Source organism: Ranitomeya imitator, chromosome 1 (genome assembly GCF_032444005.1).
Source record: "Ranitomeya imitator isolate aRanImi1 chromosome 1, aRanImi1.pri, whole genome shotgun sequence".
NCBI classification, from domain to species: Eukaryota; Metazoa; Chordata; class Amphibia; order Anura; family Dendrobatidae; genus Ranitomeya; species Ranitomeya imitator.
The window spans coordinates 615,353,339-615,371,287 of record NC_091282.1 but is presented as its reverse complement, the minus strand read 5'-3'; the positions used below and the strand labels follow the sequence as shown (position 1 = coordinate 615,371,287).

General features: G+C 43.7%; 2 protein-coding genes across 2 annotated transcripts in view; both read right to left on the bottom strand.

The window, feature by feature from the left end:
* Positions 1 to 17,949, bottom strand: part of ZFYVE26 (zinc finger FYVE-type containing 26) — a 155,252-nt gene that overhangs the window by 22,029 nt on the left and 115,274 nt on the right. Inside the window, exons 21-26 of the mRNA XM_069726414.1 lie at positions 16,057 to 16,094; positions 13,794 to 13,921; positions 13,106 to 13,326; positions 12,810 to 12,957; positions 12,211 to 12,420; positions 5,192 to 5,410 (exon numbers count right to left, since the gene is read on the bottom strand). Of these exons, the coding sequence (XP_069582515.1) occupies positions 5,192 to 5,410; positions 12,211 to 12,420; positions 12,810 to 12,957; positions 13,106 to 13,326; positions 13,794 to 13,921; positions 16,057 to 16,094 (964 nt within the window). The remainder of the gene's footprint in view (positions 1 to 5,191; positions 5,411 to 12,210; positions 12,421 to 12,809; positions 12,958 to 13,105; positions 13,327 to 13,793; positions 13,922 to 16,056; positions 16,095 to 17,949) is intronic.
* On the bottom strand, positions 365 to 3,986 carry LOC138657525 (uncharacterized). The gene is made up of 7 exons (XM_069745300.1): positions 3,973 to 3,986; positions 2,774 to 2,848; positions 2,581 to 2,641; positions 2,275 to 2,485; positions 2,026 to 2,182; positions 1,386 to 1,908; positions 365 to 418 (listed from the first exon to the last, which is right to left on the bottom strand). The coding sequence occupies exons 1-7, from the start codon at positions 3,984 to 3,986 to the stop codon at positions 365 to 367; spliced, it is 1,095 nt and encodes a 364-aa protein (XP_069601401.1).

The following is a 17,949-nucleotide window of genomic DNA, read 5'->3' as shown; positions in this document are numbered from 1 at the left end:
CAGGTCTTAGCGCGCTTCGGCGTCTCAGTATCCTAGCAACATTAGGCTCCGCTATTACCGGAAGTGCTGTCCTCGTGTTTCTTCATCTGATTTATGGCGGTCTGTTTTTCTGTCATGACCTTACAGGTATTGTACGATTGCAACAATTTGCGATCTTTGAACGTTTTTTGTACATTCTTGGCCGATTATTTTGGCTATCAATATTGCTGCATGTAGCATTTACTCACTGCTGCCTATCACATGATTTGTATCTGGCGTGTGATAGGTTAACTATGCCCGTCATTATACTACTTAAGTGGACCATGTGATTGTTTCCACTCTCTTCAGTGTTACTTGGAGGGTGGCAGGTCCTTATGTCCTTTTTCTAAGCACTCGTGCACTTTATCTCCCAGGCAGGCAAGTCCCTTGATGAATCAGCCTGCGAAGAAACGCGTCGGGACATCTCAATAGGGAGAGTGCAGGGCATGATATTGTCCAGGGGTAGCTGTGGACTGCCCTTGTAAGGGCGGGAGTCTGGGTTTGTAGGTGTATGTATAGCCCCCTAGGGATTGACCGGGTATTGTCTCCCGGCATCGCTGCTATATGGACTTTTCTTCAGTGCATTGCGGGCTTCACCTACTTCGTTTATGGCAATTGGTGAGATCATTCCTGTTTTAATTACCTTTGTTGTTATATGATATCTCTTTTCTTTTGCCTTATCCCCTCCTGCCCGCTTTATTTGTTTGTCTTTGATACCTGCCAATATTTGTACATACAAGCTTACCCGGTTAAACATTTTTTGCACCCATGTGTGCTTATGTTTACAACTAGTGGTATCTTGGTAGTGTGGGACAGCACATTGTACGTGTTTAGGCTGTTCTCATACACATGTTATGGTATCATATATTAATGGTGTTTCTTCATTTAGGCTACACCATTTAGTACCATTATATATTGTTGTGGGGTGATATTTCTTCATTTATTTTTACCTTATACATATTAAAGGTTATGTTTTATATTCCTACTATAGCTATGTTCCCCTAATTTTGGTGGGATTTGTTGTTTTATTTCTATTACTGTGGATTTTTCTAGATTTGCTTTTTTCGCGGAATACTAAACGGGGAAGGAAAGCTTGACAAGGAAGAAAACATTGGGGAGGACATTGTGATTTGGGGCCGGGATTGGAAATGGGACTGGGTTGGGTATTGGGCCTGGCCTGGGTACTGGGCCTGGCCTGAGAATTGGGCCTGGACTGGGAATTGGGCCTGGGCTGGGAATTGGGCCTGGGCTGGGAAAGTGGTTTGAAAAGGGTTGTTTTGAGAGACAGTGGCTGTGTGGGGAGGTGTGGGTGTTGGAGAGGCTTCGGAGATGACCTGCACTAGAGCAGCATGGCAGCCTTGCATTACCCGCATCTGCTGGTCAAGAGTTAGCTTTTCCATGCTCCTGAGCATGGATTGAAAAAAAAGGTTGTTTGGAGATTGACTTGCATCTGAATGCAGCCTATCCAAGCGACTGCTGTGTTCACTCATGCGTGTTTGCAGCATGTTGAACCCAGCAGTCACTTGATCTCCTAAAATTTTGAAAGAGCTTTGGAAGGCTGCATTCAGATGCAAGAACTCAGGAGCATAGCTCCTTTCCTGACCCCTCTGTCGCTGCCGCCACGAACCTAATGGTGTTCTAGAGGTGGCAGGAGCAGAGGGGTGGGGTAAAGGGAACGCTAACTCTTCACCAGCAGCTTCAAGTAACGAAGGCTGCAATGATGCTCCAGTGCTGGTGGCGGTGGAAGTGGATGGGGCAGAGGTACCCGAAGGGCCAGACGAGGGGTCAGAGGGGTGGGATATAATGACGTGGCCCTCGGTTGCGGACTCCTGAGAGATCGCTCCAAAGGGGTCCAAGGTAGATGCAGGCTCCCGATGGCTACAGACGGTGCTGTGAAATAGGAAAAAAAACAATTAATATATTGATAGGAAAAAACGCCCTGCCTGAAACCAAACAAGTTAGACAGGTAAACATGGTGAATTATTCAATGGGCTGTTGAATATTTACCTTCTTCTCAGCATCGTTGCTTGGAGGAATGAGAGGGCGCGGCTGAATTTGTATGTTGACTGGCGTCCTCTTGAGCCACTCGGGGCCTGCATCTCCTTGTTAAACTCCCTCTTGAAGCGATCCCTGAGTGACCGCCACCGCTTCGTAACCCTTTCACCTGTAAAGAGAAGAATGACAAAAAAAAAAAAAATGGGTTAAGTACAACACATTCCGACCTGCTACAGAAATTACTGAAATGTGACTACTTACGTTCTCGAGTCTGCTGCCTTGGATCTAGGTCCTCCCAGTTGCCTATAACGTTGTGACATACTTCCAACCAGAGCCGACGTGTGACTGTCAGATCTGCATGCCTGCGGTCAGTCATATTCCACAGCGGCTCCTGCTCGCGGACCTCCTCGATGAGGCGGTCCACATCAAGTCCGCCGTCCTCACCATCTGAGTCGGGAGCACGCTGTGAATACTGTGAAAAGAGAAAAAAAACAAAAAACTTTTAGTACACTGAAATAAAAAAGTACCAAGACAAAAGAAAAACAAAAAAACTCACTGCTGGCTGACCGCGGCGGCGATTACAACGCCGACTCTGGGAGCTGCTGGGAGGACCTTCATGTGCAGCAGACTAAAAAAAAGGAAAAAGAATTATGCTGGATGTAGGCATGTGTTGTATGTGTACTGTGATGTATGATGATGAACTGTTTTGTATGTGTTGGGTGCACTGTGATGTGTGAAGGACTGTTTCGGCACAACTTACACTCTGTGCGCCCGCTCCTTGTATTTCTCCACCCATCCAGTCTCCTTCTGAGAGGCCCTCGGCTGCTTCAGCTTCCTGTGAAAACATAATGCATATAGTGGTTTACAGAAATTTTAACTAGAACACCAAAAACAAAAAAATGATTTTAAATTTACCTCACTATGCCGACGCTGTGGAGGAGGGCTCCCAGAAGAAGACATTTTTTTTATTGCCGGCTCGGTAGTCCCTGATGTATCTGCAAAAATGAAGACACTTGTAGGCAACTATACAAATGATATTCCAAGGTTTGTGGTCTGTAATACTTACATCAGGAAACTGGCTGGATGGCTCACACAGTGGACCTTGGTGTCTCGCTGGCTCGGTGGTCCCTGGTATATCTGCAAAAATGAAGACACTTGTAGGCTTCTATACGTCAGGAAACTGTCTTGATGGCTCAGTGGTCCCTGGTGTCCTGGTGGTCCCTGCTGCCTGAGTGTTCCCTGATGGATCTGTAAGTATAAAGAATTTATACTTAGACCCACAAACCCCTCAAAGTAGCTAAAGTAAAAGATTTAAAAAACACCCTGCTCAAATGATCTGAGCAATGTTCAAGCAGGCCAACAAACGTTTTGAGAAACAACTCCCCAAAAATATACCCAAGGAAGACCTGTCTGACCTGGTTTACCTAGTTTAATAATGAGCCAGCTGTAAAACCATTTCCCCCCACCCCCAAAAAAAAAAATACCCTCTTGTAAAATTGAAATGCCTTCACAGCAGTTGAAAATGTATTGACCACATATGTGATTTGAAAAGATCCCTAAAAATAACTTTTAAAAAAACACACCATTAAAAATTGGCTATAACCTTTTATATTAAAAAATAAACACTCAACCAACTGTGTATTGCATGTGTGGACATTTGAACATACACCATTTTTAAAGTTTACCTTTGTGAAATGATACTACGGACATTTTGAATAAAAAAAATTGTAATACTTTTTTTTTTTTTTTTTAACTTTTTTTTAACAATCACAATTAGGAGCTACAATGCTCTTTATTTTAAATACAAGCACATAACGTGTAAATGTTTTCAACAATACAATAAAAAAAATAAACTAAAAAAAAAAAAAAAACACACACGCAAGACACACGCTCTGCTGCACACACCACACTACTTTTAATTAACAACATCACAGTGAAAAAACATGCACGCACAGTCACCCAGTCGCACGCATGCGCCCGAAAGCACAGGACCATGCACAACACATGCACAAAATCACACAAACAGTTGCACAATGCATATCCACGCACAAAACCACACAAACGCATGCACAAACACAAAAGCAAACAGGCACACACACAATGCATGCACACACGCCAACACACACAGATGCACATGCACAAAAGCACACAGGCAGACACAAACACATGCACACAGACGCACTTAAAAATGGCAGTACTCACACTGGCTGGAAGGCTGTAGCTTGACGCAATCTTCTGGCAGCACAGTCAGGCCTCTGGCTGCCTAGGTTCTATAACAGGCAGGCCTCTGGACGATGGCTGACTGACGCTGGCAGGCTGGACGCTGGCTGGCTGACAGAAGACTCCAGCCAGCCAGCATCCATCTGTCTTCTTGCTGGCACATTTGGGGTTGAAGCCCCAGGCCAGGTTTATATAGATTTGGGGGTGTCTGGCCAATTGGCCACAAATTCCTGATTCTGAGCATGCTCAGTGTAAAAAAAAACGGATTCCAGCGCTGGATTCCGTCATACGACGTGTCACGACGGATCCTGCGTCCATAGGCTTCCATTCTAGCCAACGACGTATGCAGCAGGATGCGTCGCGACACGTTTTCTCGACACAGACAAAAAACGTTACAATCAACGTTTTTTCCAGACGACAGGCCGCCAAATTCCGACAGATCCAGTGCACGACGGACACGATGTGTGGCAATCCGTCGCCAATACAAATCTATGGGAAAAAACGCATCCTGTGGGAAAATTTGCAGGGTGCGTTTTTTCACAAAACGATGCTTTGTGACGGCCGCCAGAAGACGGAAGTGTGAAAACAGCCTTAGACATAAGAAAAAACGTTTTGACAGTGAGGGTGATCAATGAGTGGAACAGGCTGCCACGAGAGGTGGCAAGTTCTCCTTCAATGGAAATCTCCCAAACAGAGGCTGGACAGACATCTGTCTGGGATGGTTTAGTGAATCCTGCATTGAGCAGGGGGTTGGACACTATGACCCAGGAGGTCCCTTCCAACTCTAATGTTCCAGGATTCTAATCCAATGACAACAAACATCAGGAGAGGCTTATAAAAACACAACCAATGTGGCTACCAGATCAGAGTGCTTTCAGCTCAACTCTAGTGTTTGTGCCATTTTGAGGACCCGAATTAAAATCTACTGGGCTTCTACTGGCACATCATTAAACATTACCTTGTTCAGCAAGTGCAGCAAAGCGTCTCGCATCAGGTCATGTCTCATGTAGAACTGTATGATGCCCAGGTGTGTGCCATACGTGTGCAGGTAATATAGGCACTCCTGGTAGTACGCATTATTTTGGATCTTCCCCTCCGGCATCATCTCGTACCACAGGCAACGTGCTTTTAAGGTCACTTCCAGTTCTTTCAAGGTGGCAAAATATTCATCATCTTTCTGCAATAAAGAAGCAAACATGGCCTCTAGTAGAATATAAACACATCAAAAACAACAAGAAGGGCACAGGGTATCAAAATGTAACCTATTGTGTCAAAAGGTGTTGGATGGGAGTCATGTCCAGGCTGTGCGGCTGTCCAATTTCATCCACCAAACTCCCCCAATGGTGTATTTATGACACTGGGAACAGTCATGGGGAACAAAGAAGGACTTCCCCCAAACTGTTCCCACAAAATTGAAAGTTACAATTATCCACAATGTCTTCTGCTTAGGGATTACGATTTCTCTTGACTGAAACTAAGGGGCCGAGGCCAACCCCTGAAAAACAAGCACACAACATTATCCTCCTCCACCAAACTGTACTGAGACAACACAGGGGGTCACGTTCACCAAACCCAGACTCATCCATCAGATGCCAGATCGAGAAGAAATTTCCTCCTGAGTCCAGTGGTGGCGCTTTACACCACTCCATCCGATGCTTGGCATGATGCTTGGTGATGTACGGATGCATGCAGCTGCTCAGCCATGAAGCTCCCGGAGGAGCGCAGTGTTTGTGCTGATGTTAAATCCGACGAAGCTGTGGACTCTACAGTTATGGAATCAGCAGAGTGGTGGTGATTAATGATAAGTGTACAAGCTCGGATAAAGTGTTGTTATTTGAGCATGCTCAAGTGCTAACAGTGTGTTCGAAAAATATGTTTGAGTCCCCACGACTACATGCCTTGTGGCTACTTAAAAGCCGCAACACATGCAGTGATTGCCTGTTTGTTAGGCAGACCATGTGTTGAGGCTGTCGAACAGCCGTGAGACATGCAGGCGCAGGAACTCGGAACATTTTTCGAGCACGCTGAAGACTCTTTTAGCACCCAAGCATGTTTGGATAACACCTTTTCAGAGCATGTTCGCTCATCACTAGTGTTGACTAATTTGTCCTCTGCTCTTCAGCACTCTATGAGTCCGCTCCGTAAATTTATGATGCTCAGTTGCTGCGGTTCCTTCTACCTCTCAATAATATCACACACAGGTGATGGGGGAAGATTTAGGAGAGAGGAAATGTCATAAACAGACTTGTTACACTGGTAGCTTCTATTACAGGACCGTGCTGGTATCCGTGAGCGTTGCACCACCGGCCATTGTTACATGTTAATAAGAGCAAACGGCATGGTGGGGGATCGAATGTTCTATAATTGGGGAGGAAGGGCCAGATTTTATACACCGAGACAATGGGACTTCATGATAAACCTAAATTCAATGAATAAAAGAAATCGTTCAGCAGGTTTTGCTAAGTAATCTGAGAGCAAAACGAAGGGGTAGAGACTCTGATTCCAGTGATGTATCACAAGACTGTTTTGCAGATTTAATAAAATCAGTGTTTTAACAGTAGGAGATTATCACTACAGGACTAGGTGTCTCCTGCCTTCTGGTCCAACCATGTCCTCAGCACTGATTAGCATGTGTCAATGTACAGTGTACACAAAGCAGCCAATTAGTTTTATGGGGGAGGTCATATACACAAAGCAGCCAATCAGTGGGGTGGGCAGGGTTCTACAGAACTCAGCATTCCGAGCTCTGCAGCAGAAAAACGCCAAGGTTACTTACATACGCAAAACGAACCTAACAATTATTTCACACAACTCTATAGTGAACACCAACACAGTGAAAGAAAAAAAAAAGTGAGAGAGTGTGTGTGTGTGTGTGTATGTGTGTAGGGGAGGGGGGACAGGGCTATAGAGGTGCGGTCATGGGTTCTGGAAAAAACAACATTTGCCCTTCTCCAATCTTCTGGGACTTCTGTTCTTCAGGATTTTTCAAAGATTCTGGTTAGTAGTTCTGCAATTTCCTTTGCTAACTCTTTCAGTACCCTAGGATGTAATTTATCTGGACCTGGAGATTTAAATTAGCCAAGTGTCTCCTCACCATCTCTGTTTATAGATAGTGTTGATTCTTTTATTCCTTCGATGGCACTGTGAAGATCAGTTGATGTTACAATAGCTTCCTTAGAGAACACAGAAGCAAAATAGGAATTTAAAAGTTCTGCCTTCGCAACATGATTTTTGACCACTTCATCCTGTAAAAATCCTACAGCATCTTTGACTTTTCTTTTGACATACCAACAACGATTTACGGTTTTTGGTCTCTCTTGTAAGCCTCACTTCATTACTGTATTTAGCTCTTTTAACTCTTGCCTTGCATTCCCTGCAAACAGCATTATACTCTTCTTTAGATATGCCCCCTTCCATCCATTTAATGTACATTTCTTTTTTTCCTTTTTAAAAAGTGATTCAGTTCTGTGTTCATCCATCCTGGTATCTTTAAATGATTCAAATTCCTTCCTTCTTTTTAGGATTGTTACTGATTATGGGTTGAGAACCTCTTAGCAAAATCTCCCATCCTTCTTGGACATTTCAATCCCTTAGAACAGTGTTCCCCAACTCTGGTCCTCAAGAGCCACCAACAGGTCATGTTTTCAGGATTTCCTTAGTATTGCACAGGTGATTGAATGCCTGCCTGGCCAGGTGATGCAATTATCACCTGTGCAAGACTAAGGAAATCCTGAAAACATGACCTGTTGGTGGCTCTTGAGGACCGGAGTTGGGGGAACACTGCCTTAGAACATCCCGCCATTGGATCTTTCCAACCCTCTTTCTGAGTCCATTAAAATCTGCCTTTCTGAAGTCCAACCTTGAAGTCCTCGCTGGTCTTCCTCTTCTTAAAATCCAATCTTCGAGGATAGCATGATCGCTGCCTCCTAAATTCCCAGCCACTTTTACTTAAACCGTTTCCTCGCTGTTGGTAAGAATTAGGTTCAAGATGGCTGATCCTCTTGTTCTCTCTTCTACCTCTTTAAAGATAAAGTTATCAGAGAGAAGATGATAATTTTGTAGACCCATTACGTTTGCCTGTGAGATTCCCAACAAATATCTGGATAGTCGAAATGTCCTATGATCACTATGTTGTACTTTTTGAGGACAGAGACATCTACTGTAAAAGTAGGTCATTCATATCTTCAGTCTGTCCAGGTGGCCTATAGTATACATTTACAATAGTGTCCTTTCTGTTCTTCTCTGCTTGTATCCTTACTAACACAGTTTCTACAGAGCTGCCAGTCTCTGAAGCTTGGATCTCTGTGGAAATATACATTTTCCTAACATACAATGCAACACCTTCTCCCCTCTTGCTAATCCTGTTTATAATATATAAGTTGTAGCCTTCACAGTTTGTATTCAAATTATGTGAATCATCCCACCAAGTTTCAGTGATGCCCATGACATCAAAGCTCTCTTCCTGTGTTATCAGCTCCAATTCTCCTTGTTTGTTTCCCATACTCTGTGAATTTGTATAGACACATTTTAGTTGGTAGTCGGTTACTTTTGCTCCATTATTTTCATTCAGAATATTGTTCTTTATTTCCTCTATTAATAGCAGGGTTCTAAAAGAACTCATTAGATGCATTTAAAGCTTTCCTGAGGAGTGTAGCAAGGCATCTACCACATGTATATTTTCTGGTTTTCATAAGAATTAACCCATGTCTAGCAAGGAGTCCACCATACAAGTAATTAACTGCATGGTCAAGAAACTCAAAACATTGCTCACGGCACCATCGATGTAGCCAGTTGTTCACCTGCCCCCCTCCTGGCATCAGCTTCCTGGAAGATGTGCCTGCCGAGATCCGCTGGGTCTTGCTCTTGGAGGAATTCTAAAATTTTCTGAATATCAGGCATGGCGAGTTCTATCGTCGCCTCAGGATATTGCGCACAGAATTTCTTCCATATTTTTAGACCTCATGATCCAGGAAGACATCTGTAGGAGCTTCACGTTGGGATGGTGAATTGACCTCTGAACCAGTAGATCGTGCCTCTCTGATGATGGGATCTTCAATGAACATCCTTTTCAGTAAGGGAAACCAACTTCTGGGCCGAAATGGTAATATGATCACATTGGCTTGATCCTCCTTTATCTTCTTTAGCACTGCTGGAATTAGAGGACATGGGGAAATGCATACGCCAGGTCCAGATTCCACTTTTGAGATAGGGCGTCGACCCCTGTTGGCCTGTCTTCCTGATTAAAGGAAAGTAATTTTTTTGTTTTTGCATTTTTCTGGTAGCAAACAGTTCCACCTGGGGGGCACCCCATCAGAGTACTATGCAATGGAATGCTTTCCAGTTCAGCTCTCATTCGGACTACTGAACTGTTTTCCGGATGAGAAAAGTCTGCTGTACATTCTAAGACCCCATCAGATGTATTGCGGTCACTGATGGCACCATTTCCTCTGCCCATAGGAAGATCTTCCGTGCTACCGCCTGTAGCACGTGTTGTTTTGGTCCCCCTTGATGTTTGAGGAAGGTCACTGTTGTGATATTGTCCAACAGGACTCTGATGTATTGGTTCCTTAGACTCGGCAGACATTGCTTTAGCATTTCCCAGACTGCCTGAAGCTTCCCGAGGTTGGACGACCTGGGCGGATCTGATTTTTACCAGGTACCTTGTATGTACTGATCTTGTACCTGGGCCCCCCCAGCCACTGCCGCTTGCGTCTGTGGACACCAATATAAAAGGGGATAGTTTACACATACTCCCCTTCTTCAGGTTGGTTATTGACGTTCACACCAGGCTCATGACTTTTTTTTGTTATTGCTGACAATCTTATCTTGACTAGCCCTTTGCTCCTCCTGTTCCATGTTGTCAGGACCTGATGTTGTCATTGTCTCGAGTGGAATGGACTCCACCAAACCCCTGGTATAGAAGCAGTCACCAGTCCCAGAATCCTCATAGCCTCTCGGAGGGAAACCTGTGATCTCCCTCTGAAGGCTATAACCTTGTTCCTGAGTTCTGTCTCCTCTTTAGCAGGAAGGACATCGGTTGTTCGGAGTCCAAGAGAATTCCTAGAAAAACCTTCTGTCTTCTTGGCACAAGATCTGATTTTTCCCAGTGTATGATCCATCTCAAGTTGTTTAGCACTAAGATGTTAAACTGGTCCTTAGTTACTGGGGGGACTCTTCAAACAACAGCAAGTCGTCCAGATACTGGACAATCAATATTCCTTGTTCCCCGAGTAAACCCATAACCTCTGCCACCAGCTTGATGAAAATGCGTGATGCTGAAGAAAGACCAAATGAGAGGCATTTGAACAGGTGATGTTGAATCTTCCCTTCCTCTTAGAACGCAAATCTTAGATACCACTGGCTGTGAGGATAAATAGGCACGTGAGATCCAATGCGCACATTACCATATTTTCCTTGATCAATGGAATCGTAGATCCTATACACTGCATCTTGAATTTCTTGCAGGATACCCATCTGTTTAGAGACTTTAGATTATTGTATGATAATCAGCCCTGGGTTTCTTTATTGAGAACAGACTAGAATAGTATCCCAGAAACCATTCTGACTGGCACTACTGCTCCTGAATCCACCAACTTTTTTATGTCCGCCAGTAGCCTTCTTGCGACCTTGGGGACTGAATAGTTGTCAGGTGGAATCTTTCATGGGGGATCTGCAAAAATTGTTTCTTGTATCCTCCTACTATTGTCTGAAGTATCAATGGGTTCTTGGATACTTCTGTCCAGGATATGAGAAAGTTCTGGAGTCTCTCCCCCTACTTTCTTGACGTCATTGCCTACCCAAGCTATTTGCTTAACTATTAAAAGGTTTTCCTCCCTTTTCCTACCTCCCTTTGGGAATAGTTCCATCTATCGGTCTTCCCTTTACCTTTATATTGCGGTTTCTTTTATCTGCTTAATTGAGTATAAAATAACGAAGGGATGGCCCACACCTGTCCATGAAATAGCCTTGGAGTTAATTGTCCAATTACTTTTGGTCCCTTTAAAAACAGGGTGGCACATGTTAAGGAGCTGAAACTCCTAAACCCTTCATCCAATTTTAATGTGGATACCCTCAAATGAAAGCTGAAAGTCTGAACTTCAACTGCATCTGAATTGTTTTGTTTAAAATTCATTGTGGTAATGTCTATAACCAAAATTAGAAAAATGTTGTCTCTGACCAAATATATATGGACCTAACTGTACATGTTTGGTATCTACAAACTCTACAAACTCGTAATGACCTGGAGAATCATAATGGCAGGCCAGTTTTAGCATTTAGTAAACATGATAAAAAAACAAAAACCCCAAAACAACTGTGTACTCCTATCCTTTTGTGGGCTTGTTATATTGGGCTACGATATAAGAAGGGAGACAACAAAGTGGCTGCTTATATGATTATGATGCATCCGAACAGTCGCAAACATGAGTTTGTGAATTATGATTTGAATTGTTATAAGTGAAGTGTACTTGGGTTTTTCTTTTTTGGTGTTGTTTAAAATAATCTCTCTTAAAAAAGTATGTTTTAAGGGTTGTATGTTCACAACCTGTCCCTATTAAGGATATGAAGGACAACTTCCTGATGGTGCTGTCAAGAGGGACAGGGATTCACTCACAACTGCTGCACCCAGTAAAATAAGTGATACATCGCTGGAATTGGGGTCCCTGCTGTCAGATTACATGACAAAAAACTGCTGACATATTCCCTTCAAGACGTGTGTGGCAATACTTTTTACCAGTGTATGCCTCTAGGAATTGTCGAAACTTTTACAAAACAATAATTGGACTTGAAAGCGAATGTTCATTTTTAAATTAGCAGAGGATTTGGAGCTCAAAACATTAATAATAATAATAATAATAATAATAATAACAATAAATAATATTCTAAATTAATCAGTAGAGAATTCTGGACCTAAAATATAAAGTGTCGTCTGGAACATTTTTTAGGTCCTTTTCTCAATAGGCCCATACGCAGACTTACCACCAGCAGGATGGGTTTGGCAGCAGACTCCAAGTGTTGGACAATATCTTCCAGAAGCTTTGATCCAATATTCTTTTGGTTCAGATCAAAAGGTGCTTTTATACATCTGCTGAACTTCTCCCTGGCTCCCGATAAATTATCAGATTTGAGACAGGCCATGCCCCACGCGTGCCATACCCCAGAAGGGTCGAGTCCCGTCTTCGTAGACACCTAATTTGAAAGCATTGTATGATCAGCAAATCTTTGCAACATGCTGTAGATTAAGTAAAGGGGCAAAGTCACTGCAGATAAGACTTGGGAGTTGGCTGTATAATGGAGAACCCCCTCCCACCCGGCCACCCAAAAAAAAACATGGTGGCATTGTGGCTTTTATCAACAGCCCCCTCACATGGAATTCTTCTATCTTATCAGTGTTCTTTATGGTAAAATGAATGATATCATTTAAAACTACAATAGTTCCTCAAGAACCAAGCTCTAGCACAGCTATGTCCATGACAATAACAAATGATAGCTCTTCGAATAAGTGTAGAAAAAGCCCCAAAAAGAACAAAAATGAAAACTGGCTGCAGTGGGAAGGTTAAAAGTGAAGCATACTGTACCTCAATTGCTAAGTTGTAGTATTCTGCTTCCAAAAGTTGATTTCTTAATCGTACGACAGCGGCTGGTCTAACAATCTCATCCAGAGAAGGGATATCCTGGTAGGAGGCTGCAACTAAAATCTTCAGCAGATCCACCTTACTGCTGTAACTGGAAGGAATATTTTATTAAAATCTGATCCACCATGCTCCTGGAACCGAAAGGAATATTCCTCACCGCCATAACTGGAAGGAATATTCCATCGGAAACGGATTGATCAGATGGTGACAATCCAGCTCTGCAGGCGTGCACTACTTACCTGTCACACAGTGCAAGGTCGTGACTCCTAGCTGCTTTGACAAAAATCATTTTGGCGCTGAACAGCAAATTCTTCATAATATCCAGCAGAAGCCGGCTGTCCATCTCGGGGTTTGTTAGCCCCTTGGACAGGAGGCAGCAGCGTTCTATCAGCTGATAGCCGCACTCGTCGCTTTTTGAATGCAGACTCAGAATAGCAGAGCACAGTGATGCACTCGGGGCCTGCAAAATATGGAGAAGTGAGGTTAATTTAGGCGGCAACATTTTTTAGTTTACCTCTTATCTGATATCTGGATATTTAATGCATTTAAAGAAGACCTGTCAAAAGTAATTATTTTTTTATCTTATTTTATTCCCGCTGCTGCCTCGAGATTGATTTTTTTTTAAACCGACATACGGTTCCAGAGGTATGAGGCTTTTTCTTTAGTTTGCTTAATATCCTAATTTTTATGGTCTTTACAAGGAGGTGCTGCTCACCTAATTAATACAGGGCAGCCAATGGACATGCCCCCGAGGATCTTGTAAGCCACGTTCCCTTGTTAAAGACCATAAAAATTAGCACTAAATAAAATTACAATAAAAAAGTGCACTTCTGTCCTGGTGACATGTCCTGTTTGCGCATTCAGTTCAACATAAGTTGGAACTTTTTTTTTTTTTTTTTAATACACAAAAAATGAAAGCGCACATACCTGCTCATAGTAAAACTCATTCCTCTCAACTTTATTTTCAGCTTCAGTAAGCGTGAGCCACCACTGCACCTCAGCAGCTTTAGAAAGCCTGAGGACTTCAGACAGATTCAGAGTACCAGCTGTTTTTTCTGAAGAAAACAACAAGACTTAGCAAAGAGATTTAAAATAGAACAAAAAACTAAATTTCACACCAAAATGATAATGTTAAGCCAGGAGGACTGATCAAAAGAGGGGTCAGGGATTCTGGGACGTAGGAGGCGGTTTGCAGGCCTCCCGTGTGATTACAAACATGGCCGCTGACCGGGTCCTGCAAATTTATTCACATCAACTCTACTGAGTAATGATATGGATAAACCACTTGCCAATCTACAAACCATGTGTGACCCAACGCACCCCAGACAAGGCCTCCAACAGTCCCAGGCACAGAAACACCACTCCGGCCCAATGTGGTGAAGCATCGATTCAAGACAGTGTTTTCTAGACAGTTTCCAAATTAAAGAGATGTGTAAGCTTTATTCCAAAAAAATAGTAAAAATGACAATTCCAGAACATCCCCACAAATATAGATTTTCTTACACGTTTCAGACTAAAACCAAGTCCTTATTTAGTTCTTTGTTTTAGTCTGAAACCTGTAGGAAAATATCACTATTTTTGGGATGTTCTGGGATTGTAATTTTTACCATTTTTTTTTTCCCTCTCCTGAGCTGGAAATTACCATTAAAAGCATCCCCAGACTGGTGTCCACTGGTTGGGACCTGGTCCATTTGTCTGCCCTTATTCACACACAGAGGTCAACTTTGACACATGGTAAGGTTTTTAATATTAGACAGTGTAGTACCGTCCTGATCAGGGCACCTTGTTGAGGTGGGATGGCATTTATGCTATTTGTGATCAAAAACAGTATTACTAAAAACTCTTATTTAAATGCACTTTTGCTTTTTACTTAGCGTATATACATACTCGAGTATAAGCCGAGAATGTTAGCCCATTTTTTTAGGCTGAAATTGTCCCTCTCGGTTTATACTCGATCATACCCAGGGGTCGGCAGGGGAGGGGGAGTGGCAGCTGTGTAATCATACTCACCTGCTCCTAGCATGGTCCTTGGTTCTCCGGGCGCAGACAGCTTCTTCCTGTATTGAGAGGTCACATGATACCGCTCATTACAGTAATGAATATGGACCAGACTCTACTCCCATAGGGGTGGAGCCGCATATTCATTACTGTAATTTGTGCTACCATGTGACCACTCAATACAGGAAGAAACCGTCAGTGCCCGGAGAACCAGGGACCGCGCCAGGAGCAGGTGAGTATAACGGGGGCATATTCACCTGTCCCACGTTCCACCGTCGGCGCCGCTCCGTCTTCCGCGTTCTCTGCAGTGACGCTCATGTCAGAGGGCGCGATGACGCGATTGGTGTGCGCGTCGCCCTCTGCCTGAACATCACTGCAGAGGACGCGGAAGACGGAGCGGCGCCGACTGTGGAACAAAGGACAGGTGAACATAGCAAGTGCAGGGGACCTGAGCGATGAGAGGCGAGTATGCGATTTTTTTTATTTTATCGCAGCAACAGCATATGGGGCAAATATTTCTATGGAGCATCTTATGGGACCATGTGCAGCATTATATGGGGGCAAATATTTCTATGGAGCATCTTATGGGACCATGTGCAGCATTATACGGGGGCAAATATCTCTATGGAGCCATAATCAGCATTTGTACGGCATTATATGGGGCACATTTTAATTTTGCATCTTATGGGGCCATGATAAACTGTATGGAGCATTATATGGGGCTTCTGATTCACTATGGATATTCAAAAACACTTAACCTACTGATGTCTCAATTAATTTTACTTTTATTGGTATCTATTTTTATTTTTGACATTTACCAGTAGCTGCTGCATTTCCCACCCTAGGCTTATACTCGAGTCAATAAGTTTTCCCAGTTTTTTGTGGCAAAATTAGGGGGGTCGGCTTATAATCGGGTCGGCTTATAATTGAGAATATACGGTATTTAGTTACACCAGGGTTTTTGGTCATTTTGTTTCTTGTAGGTTTTTTATGCTTTATGGCCAATGTGAACATGCGTTTATGTGTTGCATGTATACCTACTCAAACCAAGCTCAATCTGTGTTTTTTTCTTTGAAATAAAGCTTATACATATTTTTCACTTGGAAACAGACTATACTTGGCAATCCGCTCCTTGTCTATATAGTAATACCCTCCCGGCTAGTCCTGAGCAACAAAAAAAAAAAAAAATTACCTTCAGTATGCACAAATTCATCTTCTGTTTTGTTAATTCTTAAAGAAAAAAAAGAAAAGTCGTAATTAAGTAATTAATATTTTCCAGTTTGGTGACAAAAGATTATATTGTATTTAAAGACTGAAACATAATGACCCATATGCAGTCCCCTGCAGGTGTGCCTCCTGCTTATGCACAACAAACTTCCTGGCAGCATGCCGTCCCCGCGCATGATCCTCCATTCTTAAAGGGGCAGCACACACACGTAGTACAATGTCCCCCAGCCAATTGCTGGGAGGTATTAATATGTAACTAGATGGAGGGCGGTAATGTCACGATGGGGGTAGGCTTTGCAGCGTTGAGAATCTCTCCCCCATGTGCTCACCCACCTATCCACTCTCTCTTTCCCCGTTTGCTGACTTCTCCCATCTGTGCTCTCTTCTTTGACCTGTCTACCCCATGTGCTATCCCCCCTCGTCTTTCTCCTTCCTGTGCTGTGTTCTCCCCTCATGTGCTGTCCCATTTGAACTGTCTCCCCCCTGTGCTCTGTCTCTCTCACCCCTGTGCGCTTTCTCTCTCCCCCATCCGCTGTCTTCTCCTCTCATGTCATCTCTTCTTTGACCAGAGTACCAGACAGACAATTGTCAGACAGACAATTTTTAAAATGAATTTTCGTTTGTGGGAAAACCCCTTTAATGTGACCGGCTTCCTCTGCCTGTAGACACGTCACGCATCTGCCGCGGGAATCAGCCAAATGATTCACTGCGCCTGCCCGTAATTCGAGCAGGCACGGTAAATCAGACTGCCGCCATCTTTGTGCAAACAGATAGTGGTGGTCACATTAAAACTGCGCATGCACTCCTCCTGTACAAAGATGGCGGCGTTCAGTCAATCAATCGGCTGATCCTGGCAGTGGCATGTTTGCGATGGTGTTCTGCTGGTGCTACCGCGCAAGAGGCTGCATACGGCGTACACTGTGTGTGTGTGTGTGTTGCGTACGCTGTGTACGCGCGCGCATGTGCTGCGTACGGCGCACAGTGTGTGTTGAGCAAAGCGTATACAGTGTGTATGTGTTTGGCATATACTGTGTGTGTGTTGCGTACTGCGTATACAGTGTATGTGTGCAGTGCATACGGCATATACAGTGTATCTATGTGTGGTGCATACAGCATATATAGTGTACGTGCGCGTGCTGTGTACGGCGTATACAGTGTGTGCACGTGTGCTGTGTACGGCGTATACAATGTGTGTGGTGCATACGGCGTATACAGTGTGTTTGTGTGTGTGTGCGCGCGCGTGTGTGTGGTGCGTACGGCGTATACATTGTGTGTGTGTTGCGATGGTGTTCCGCTAGTGGTACAGCGCAAGAGGCTGGTACCACCAGCAGTTTACATATTGAGAGACACATCACTTGGGTGTCCCAATATGGCAGTCGGTGAACTTCCGCCACATGGAATTCTGGGATCCGCACACACCTGGACGGAATAGGATGTTTTCATACATTACAAGGTGAGTATATATTAAGATGCTCCCTCCCCTGTAGGGAGTCGCCAAAGCAACAGTATTCTTTAGTTTGTAGTTTCTCCTAACAGAGTGGTTAGGCTATCCCTGAACCCGAACTCCTGGTCCTTGTGTGGCCATCCATGAATCCGAACTCCTGGTGCGGCCAGTCCTGTACCCAATGCCCCTGGTGCTAGTGTGGCAAGTGCCTGATCACCATTCCTCTGTCCATGTACAGCCTGTGGCAGTACCTGTATCCTTTATACCAGTGTTCTCATACACAGACATTTCACTTATACTGGCTTGACTTATCAGAAACAGGTATTAACCTTTTAACGTTAGATGTGACTCACATATGTACGTTCTAGTCACTTCTGAAACATTGCACTCAGCACTTACAGGACCACTTATACC

Bases quoted from the DNA above. Each gene is read 5' to 3' on its own strand.
- LOC138657525 (XM_069745300.1), bottom strand. The intron at 2,642-2,773 runs GTAAGTTGTGCC...CCTTTTTTTTAG, and splicing joins AAGGAGCGGGCGCACAGAGT to TCTGCTGCACATGAAGGTCC. The intron at 2,486-2,580 runs GTCAGCCAGCAG...CTCTTTTCACAG, and splicing joins GCGTTGTAATCGCCGCCGCG to TATTCACAGCGTGCTCCCGA.